The sequence below is a fragment of the Limulus polyphemus genome, unplaced genomic scaffold, assembly GCF_000517525.1.
Source record: "Limulus polyphemus unplaced genomic scaffold, Limulus_polyphemus-2.1.2 Scaffold3366, whole genome shotgun sequence".
In the NCBI taxonomy this organism is placed as follows: Eukaryota; Metazoa; Arthropoda; class Merostomata; order Xiphosura; family Limulidae; genus Limulus; species Limulus polyphemus.
In genome coordinates, this window is record NW_013668976.1 from 93,538 (window position 1) to 102,607 (window position 9,070).

The following is a 9,070-nucleotide window of genomic DNA, read 5'->3' on the forward strand; positions in this document are numbered from 1 at the left end:
TTTGGTATTTCTGTAGTGTTGTATAGGTGACCAAAGTACATAATATTACATGGAGTGAAAGCACACACCTACAATATAATATTAATATTTGGTATGTCTGTAATATTATATGGGTCACTATATTCAACGAAATACAACAGCGGAAACTTACGTTAGGCAATATTTGATGGATGACATAAATTATAATATAGTTAATGTTCCACAACTTTTACACTACCCTGTCTATGTAGAAACTTGGAAGATTTCTTTAAAAAATCTAGATTAATACGATAGGATGGTTGTATTTAAAGTAAGAATAAACATGTTGGCTTTCATGAGTGAATTGTGTATATTACTTGGCCATAGAAGTTTTCTTACATATTCAAAATTGCCATACTGGCCGTCTTCCACTTGGTAGAGATTGTACGTGAAGTTCAAGTCGTTCCCTAACTTCCACAGCAGGTCCATACAGTAACCACGGCAACAGTAGGATTGTGCTAGAAAAATAAATAGAGTATCATGCTTATAATTCTCAAATCATTAAGAATGTTAATCACTGTGGTAGTTAATGCAACATGGTTATATTAACGTTCCCATCGTTAGCAAATCGTTGTTATTATAACTGTATATTATAAACATACAAACTGCAGTTACTGCATATACTCGAGTAACAAACAAATTTATTCAGAGCTTCCCGATATTTAAATTTGTTTTTATTTTTTGTTGAACGTCTACATATCTTAAACGTTCTAAAAACGAAAAAAAGCTGAAAAGATTTCATCCAAATAACAAAAAATATTACTTTGAAAAATAACATAGACATTTTTTTTTATACTTAACATTAAAATATATTTTTATTTTATTACCTGAATTATTTTAAAGCGAATGTGTCCCTCTAAATGTAGACGCCTCCCAGTGGCACAGCGGCATGTCTGCAGAATTACAACGCTAGAATCCGGGTTCCTATACCCGTGGTGGGCAGAGCACAGATAGCCCATTGTGTAGCTTTGTGCTTAATTACAAACAAACACTTAAATGTGGACTTTCAAATAAGCTGTTAGGCGAGTTCGCACATCGCTCTGTTAAACCTAAGATTTTCTTTATTGTACTCACCAGACTAGCGATTTGATGAATATTTTACAAGCTCATTATATTTGTGCTTTCATTTTCTGACATATCTTAAATATTGCGTAAGCATCCAAGTTGAGAAATTTCGCTTCGTTTCTGAAGTCATCTATGTTAAACAGTTTCATAATAGTTTGTTTGTTTGTTTGAATTTCGCGCAAAGCTACACGAGGGCTAGCTGCGCTAGCCGTCCCTAATTTAGCAGTAAAAGACTAGAGGGAAGGTAGCTAGTCATCACCACCCACCTCCAGCTCTTGGGCTACTCTTATACCAACGAATAGTGTGATTGACCGTCGCATTATAACGCCCCCACGGCTGAAAAGGCGAACTTGTTTGGTGGGACAGGGATTCGAACCCGCGACCCTCAGATTGCGAGTTGAGAGCCCTAACTACCTGGTTTTCATAATAGAGCCAAATTACCTCAATATTGTTAATGTGTTATTTAGAGATAGTTTTACTTACTGGTAAATATAGAAATCTTTACTATGAAATTTGAAATTTTAACTGAAATTTATTGGACGCATTTCTTAGTATAATTTATTAAAAAATCCAACAAACAAAAACATACCTCAAAATGAAATATCGTCGCAATTAATCGTGTTATTTTTATTGGCAACTTAGAATTCATTTTATATCTAAAATATGAGAAAAGTTTTCTTCAGTCGTTCCAGTTTGAAAAAATACCAAAAACAAAGTATTACCCTTTCTCCAGCCTCTGTCGTTCACTTAAAATGAGAAAAATTACATATATTTTAAGATACATCAGGGGCTAATGGTTCGTGTAAAAGGTAATTTAACCAGCAAACATTATTGAGAAAAGTATATTTGAAAATAAATATTGACGGAATTAATAAATGAACAAAGCAAAATGAGTGAACTATAAGATAGTAGACAAAGAAGCAGCATCTGGTGGTGAACGTAGGATAAAACAGCACAATAGTCCTCAACGGCGTGTATCCATCATCGGTAATGTTCAGCCAAAACTTAAATCCTCAAGAATAAACGACCTTTAACAATTGTGTGTTGAAAGAACTTTACGTCAACCATCACTTTAGATCATTCCTCAGGGGACACCAAAGATAATCAAAAAATGATTGTTAGTAGTTCTTAGGTGTACATAATAGAATCTAAATCAGTAACAATGCTCGCTTGTGTAGTTTTATTAAATATTCTGAACTTTCTAGTTTTCTCTCAGCAAATCACTGCTCTTATGCAAACACCCATGTCAAGTTGAAATTCCTGGAGTGACTACAGATCAATTAATTTTTCGTCTTATATGTATAGATGAGTGAGCAGAGTTTACTTATGGTAAACACGTGTTACGACAGCGGTATTCACGTGACGCTGGTAACACGTAATGAGTATCTAGAAGGTTCGGGGTACATCACTAATAATCCAGTATTTGCTAGACGCCCTCTATTCCTGTATATAAGCGCGCCATGTAAAGTGGCCGACATTTCAAGATTTACAGTCATACTGTCCCTTCGTGGCTCAGCGGTAAGCTTAAGGGTTTATAACGTTAAAATTCTGTGTTCGATCTCCGCGCTGGACACAGCACAAATAGTCAATTGTGAAGTTTTCCTCTTAAAAATGAAGAAGCAACCATATTCATACTGTGTTTTATTTCATATTTTGTCCTTTTCGTATCATTATCAAGCACAAACACGAGAATATTAGAAAATAAAAGGTAAGTGTAGTTGGACTTGGAACATAAGTATGACAGTACGATCACTTACGTTTCCTACCTTTCGTTAAGAGGCCAGCTTTGATGATTTTTAACGTCTTTAACTGGTGGAAGATATCTTAGAAATCACATGTTAAAATATTATTTTGAAACTTATTCTAAAAAACGAGAACAGCTCAAACTGAACAGTCGTTAATTTTCTGATTATGTTGGCATAACTTATTATATAGTTATATATATATATATGTGTGTGTGATATTTGTGGCAGCTAAAATTAATCCTGTAGTGTGCAAAGCTCGAAATGTTGTATTTCTCAAAACCAAAAACAATTCTTTTCCTTACTGGCTTCCAACTTTTGTGTTGTAGTTCTAGATATTTGTTCAATCTGTACTTGTTTTTTTTCTTTTTTTTTGGTGTTTCTCATTTTCGAGTTGAACTTCATCCCTAATCTTATAACGTAGTTATAGTAGTGAAGGCTGGGACTCTTTTCCTATCTTTATATGATGGAAACAACAGCTTTCAAGAAAATACACATCATGAATTAAAAAGAAAAAAGTTTCTGTTTATTTCTATCAACTTATATTCATTCTTTTAGTACCAGTATAATCTAATAACGCTAGGCCTATAGTGTCAACCTGCTCAGCCCAGAAAACAAGGTCTGTTATGTAGTTGTATTTGCTTAGTATTCCTCAGAGAACTGTAAGTATTTCGCTTTGTCTTCTTTTCCATTAAAGTTACACTTACACAGCGAACTGTTGGATCGCGGACATGGGATTTCATCTTCTTTACAATCCTCCTTGCTATCCACAGGTCTAGCCCAAACAAACGGTTCTTCCACCAAGGTAACAACCTTATAAAAAATAAATAAATAAATACGATAGACGAGAAGCTTAGAATTTCAAATTGCTATTTTATTTTTCTAAAAGTTTGATTACGACTAATAAAAAGTTATACTTCAAAAATACTAAAGAATTTCAAACTAACAATATACTAAACTGGTGTATTTAAAACTCGAACTAAAAAAAGTTAAAATTATATATTATTAAACAGAGAATATATTAACGTAAATGTAGATTAATCTAATCAGCTGTACAATTTGTCTTTCAATAGTTTTGTTACAAATTTTTCAAAGAATTAAAACACTTGATCCAAGTTCTTTATTGGTAGATTGGGCAACTATTTAGGAATGTTAATAAAACATTTATTAGGCTTATATTTCCACTGAAAGAGCCATTAGTTTAACTTAACTAAAATTTACCGCGATATTTTACATATTATTTTAATTTCATAATGTCATCTGATCCTCCATTGGGGTTTATTCATTACAACTGACACGGAAGATAAATCAAACATGAAAGTTAAACCTGTAAACGGGTGGGGACTATATATCCTCGGGGCTTTGTTGAGTGGTTACCAGGCCATTTGATGCTGTTTATGTTGAGCTTGAGATTCATCTTCATCTGAGCCTTAAAATGGGGGTTTACATAGTCACTTAATTAAATCAAAATAATATAAAACATGTAACAACAATATTAATGATCGCATTACTATCTAGTACACAGATAGCATGCCGTCATTTGCATGATGATATTAAACTTGTACTCTAAATAATAATGAATAAGGACTTATTATTTTGTAATAAATGTTTATAAAAACGTAAACTGATTAAACCTAATAGCAAAAAAATAAAAAAAAATATGTTGTATTACTCAGTTCAAGAAAAACTCATACATTTTTTTGAAAAATTAGTCATGCATTAATGTTTTTCTAATAATGGTAACAAAATATGTTAAACTGCACAAATGCTATGTGCACTGTTGATTCTATAATGATGCGTGACCTTACCTTGGAAAACGTGTAATGTCCAGCCGTTACGGTCTGCCCGTCTACAATATTTACAATATCGTACTCACTATTAAGGCGATCGCCTTTCTCGTCAAAAGCTACTCTTCCAGTTTTTCCATACAACAGACTTTGAGCCTTTAAATACCTGAAACATAAACAGTGCCTATATTCAGGAAACACGTAAAAATGTTCTCATGATCCTTTCATTAAAAGTAAAATCAAGGCACCAGTAGAACACAGTTTTAGGCATTCGAATCAAAATCACCTCTCTTACGTAATATTCACACTCAAACATAAAAACAAATTTAACGTAAGTCTTATTAACGCAAGACTCGGAAATAGTTTGCGAAAGACGTTGCCCTAAAGGTTTATTTTATTTTCATATTCTAATGAATATTCAAATTGTTGTAATATTTCCTAAAAGTGTACCTAAAATTTGCAAATTAGTAAGTTCATAAATACAGTTTTGACAATAAAGCTTATTTCTATTAGCGAGACTCCATTCTTCCAAGCCCCATTGGCTCAGCGGTAAGATATAGTGGCTTTTAACGCTACAAAACGGGTTTCAAATCCCTGTTGAGCAGAGCACTGATAGCTCAAAAACAAACAAGTAATTCATTTTTAAATGTGTTCTTTTCCTATTTTTATTTACTGTTCATTTTAAATATACTCAAACTGATATGATTTCCAGAACTTTTTTGAAGTTTATCTATTCTAACTTGTTTTTCCTAAAACACAGAAAGAAAAAAAACTTGATTGTTAAGAAAAACTACATTAAAGAAGAAAATTCCAAAGAAATGTTATAAATGTATTAATACTTTTCTTGCTGCCATTCACACATATGCCCAGTTGAGCACGTTATCTAAAAACGATTTTGGAGTCTCATGATGTCGCAGTCCTTGTCACCACATTTGGTCTGACGATGGTACATCTTGACAATGGTTCTGCAGCGCAATTTCCATTGCAAAAGACTTCGTTGTTTGATTGTCACGTCCAAAGCACACCCCATTTCCCGACATACTTTCCAGGATCCAACTATTATACGAGGATGACTGTTTCCCAGTTCCTATTTCAACAACCCAATTGCATAGAAATCTATTGCCACTTTATCTGTTGACTTGACTGATATGCCTTCGTATAAAATATCTTGAAACCTCTTTTCCTTCTCCAGCTATTTGAGGTATTGAACGGATGAACTGGAAGCCTGATTGAACCCATTACCTTGGTGAACCCAATACCCTGCTGGTCTTGTTTCCAGATGGAAGTCCTTAATTGTGTTGTGAAATGTTCCTTGGAACATGTAAATGACTTTTACCATTTCGTGGATTCTCATTTGATACAAGAAGCTAAACGTTGCTTATCTTGACTAGGGTATGGCTTATTGCAGGTCTTTTTCTGGATGATCCAGATTCCTTTCTTCTCCAATGTCATTAAGTACAAGGGATATCCCCGTACTGAAAATTATAAATCCTTTAGCCAAACATATTTTTACGATCTGTGTGTACGTATATTTTGCGTCGGAAAGGGTTGTTAAATATCCTTCCCCAAAACGATCAATTTTCGGAGGCATCATACCACCTATGAATGCCAAACAATGTATTTCTGATACATTCCGTTCTACCGCAACATTATATCGGCTGTGGCTGTCACGTGACATGTTGATGTGAATATTCAAAATCGTTTTGTTAATTGTTTTGACTTTAAAATGCCATAGGGAAGCATTAAGCTCTCTTTCTTTTTATGTTATAATTAACTGAATCATTGAAAATCTAACTCAACTTCTGAAATTAGTGATAACGTCTCATTTTCTTTACTTCATGGTATACATTGGGTTTCTGTTGTTTAATACTGTTTATTGTGACTATATTTATTAGTTTGGTTTGTTTTGAATTTCGCGAAAAGCTACACGAGGGCTATCTGTGCTAACCGTCCCTAATTTAGCAGTGAAAGACTAGAGAGAAGGCAGCTAGTCATCACCACCCACCGCCAACTCTTAGGTTTCTCTTTTGCCAACAAATAGTGGGATTGGTTGTCACATTATAACGCCCCCACGGCTGAAAGGGCGAGTATGTTTGGTGGGACTGGGATTCGAACCCGCGACTCTCAGATTGCGAGTCGAGCGCCCTAATCACCTGGCGACTATATTTATTATGTGACAAGAAGTTATATATATAAGCGATTTATCTTTGATAATATTCTTTATTTCTAATTTCGTTTCTCTTTTGTTCTACGTGAAATGCTTTATAACAGATTTGTAATGTGATAGACGGGTATCTCTTCTATTATGTGACTTACAAAACTTAAAGGAATGAAACACTGAACCTAAATATATTACTTGCATATATCCAGAACTGTACCCATACGTCCCGTAGAATGAGCTAACTTCAGACTCTATACATAAAAAGGAGGTTGAGAGTTGCATATAGTAGAAATATTAGCGTGGTTTCATTTCTACTTTAAGAATTATAAGAACTTTTAAGAGTAACTGTCTTCCCACAATTGGCTGCATACAATGAAAGGCAGTAGGTGTTGAGACTTTGTGGGTGTAAGCACTTAACTCCATACCCTTAGTTGATTTTCCAATGGCTGCTGGCTAGTTTAACATCAACGTTTGGATTTTGTCTGGTAAATGGGATATCCACAACGCACTTGGGAGCTATTACCACAGGGATTATCCGCTATGACTTTAAGCTGACGCCTGGGATTAACAATGGATTTTGCTACAAACTTCTCAATGCTTATTATATATATATATATATATATATATAAGGTGATTTTGGCTTAAACTGAAAACTTACTTTACAAATTGTTTTCCTGTTTCCCAGGCTCTGTCTGAAGAATCGCAGCTATCAGGGGCCTTTGTTATGTTTTCGTTACGGATCAGGTCTCGAAGCCCTAATCCAATGATCTTGACACTGTCCCAGATGTGACCCGCCGCATCTGAAGCATTCAGTAATGTCAGAGCCAATATACCTAAAAATATAGAATATCCTTGCTTTCTTAATTTCTGTCTACATTCCACGAAAAGCGATGTAACTTTTCACTTGATATTAAGGTGCCTGTAACTTTTCACTTGATATTAAGGTGCCTGTAACTTTTTCACTTGATATTAAGGTGCCTTTAACTTTTTCATTTGATATTAAGGTGACTGTAACTTTTTCACTTAATATCAATGTGCTTGTAACTTCTTCACTTGATATTAAGGTGCCTGTTGTATTTCTCTCGATGAATAATTGATCGATTTTTAAGAAATTTAAATACACATATTTCTTAAAATAGTTTATTGTGTGTTTGAACATCAACAAAATGGATACTATTCATTATACAGCAACAATTCTTCATGAATATATTCAAATAAGACCATGGAAAACACGAGTCAATTAACAACAGAGGGCACTAAATGTGTTAAATATTCGAGTTAACGATGGCCTGTAACCGTAGAATAACGTGACAGAGAGCTGGCATCTGTCAAGTCCCACATCTTAGCAAACACTCCACGTCACACAACTGACTTTTGGTATCGCCTTAGCCAAAATGTCAAGTGGACCATCCGACATCATGTAGCCCTGTTGAAGATTGTACAAACTCGTTCAGCTGTCCACTAAATCATCCCAAGGATGTGGGCCATTGTTAAAAGGAATGGCAGCCACATTGCGCAGATGTAACGCCTTCTGGTAACCATGGATTCGTATTCTCCATGCCCTCACTTCTATGTATTCACAAAGAAACAATAATAACTCAGTACATTGATCTTAAACCTTTAGTAAATGAATAACAATTTTAACACTACATATTACTGTAGCTTTTTATCTTAACCCTAAGAGAATGAATAACAATTTTAACACTATATATTACTGTAGCTTTTGATCTTAAACCTTTAGTAAATGAATAACAATTTTAACACTATATATTACTGTAGCTTTTGATCTTAAACCTTAGTGAATGAATGACAATTTTAACACTATATATTACTGTAGCTTTTGATCTTAAACCTTTAGTAAATGAATAACAATTTTAACACTATATATTACTGTAGCTTTTTATCTTAAACCTTAGTGAATGAATAACAATTTTAACACTATATATTATTGTAGCTTTTGATCTTAAACCTTTAGTAAATGAATAACAATTTTAACACTATATATTACTGTAGCTTTTGATTTTAAATCTTAGTGAATTAATAACAATTTTAACACTATATATTACTGTAGCTTTTGATCTTAAACCTTAGTGAATGAATAAAAATGTTAACACTATATATTACTGTAGCTTTTGATCTTAAACCTTAGTGAATGAATAACAATTTTAACACTATAGATTACTCATGGGCATTGCTTTTTTCCCGTCTCTGACAGGTGAATTGTTACAGATATAGATTATACTTTACCACAGATTTGTTTTTCTCTTATAGCTATTTTTTACAATATTTACGCAACA

General features: G+C 33.6%; 1 protein-coding gene across 1 annotated transcript in view; it reads right to left on the reverse strand.

Annotated features, from left to right (window-relative positions):
* Positions 1-9,070, reverse strand: part of LOC106469230 (glutamate [NMDA] receptor subunit 1-like) — a 43,257-nt gene that overhangs the window by 12,120 nt on the left and 22,067 nt on the right. Inside the window, exons 5-9 of the mRNA XM_022397682.1 lie at positions 7,432-7,606; positions 4,634-4,778; positions 4,153-4,254; positions 3,533-3,638; positions 358-476 (exon numbers count right to left, since the gene is read on the reverse strand). Of these exons, the coding sequence (XP_022253390.1) occupies positions 358-476; positions 3,533-3,638; positions 4,153-4,254; positions 4,634-4,778; positions 7,432-7,606 (647 nt within the window). The remainder of the gene's footprint in view (positions 1-357; positions 477-3,532; positions 3,639-4,152; positions 4,255-4,633; positions 4,779-7,431; positions 7,607-9,070) is intronic.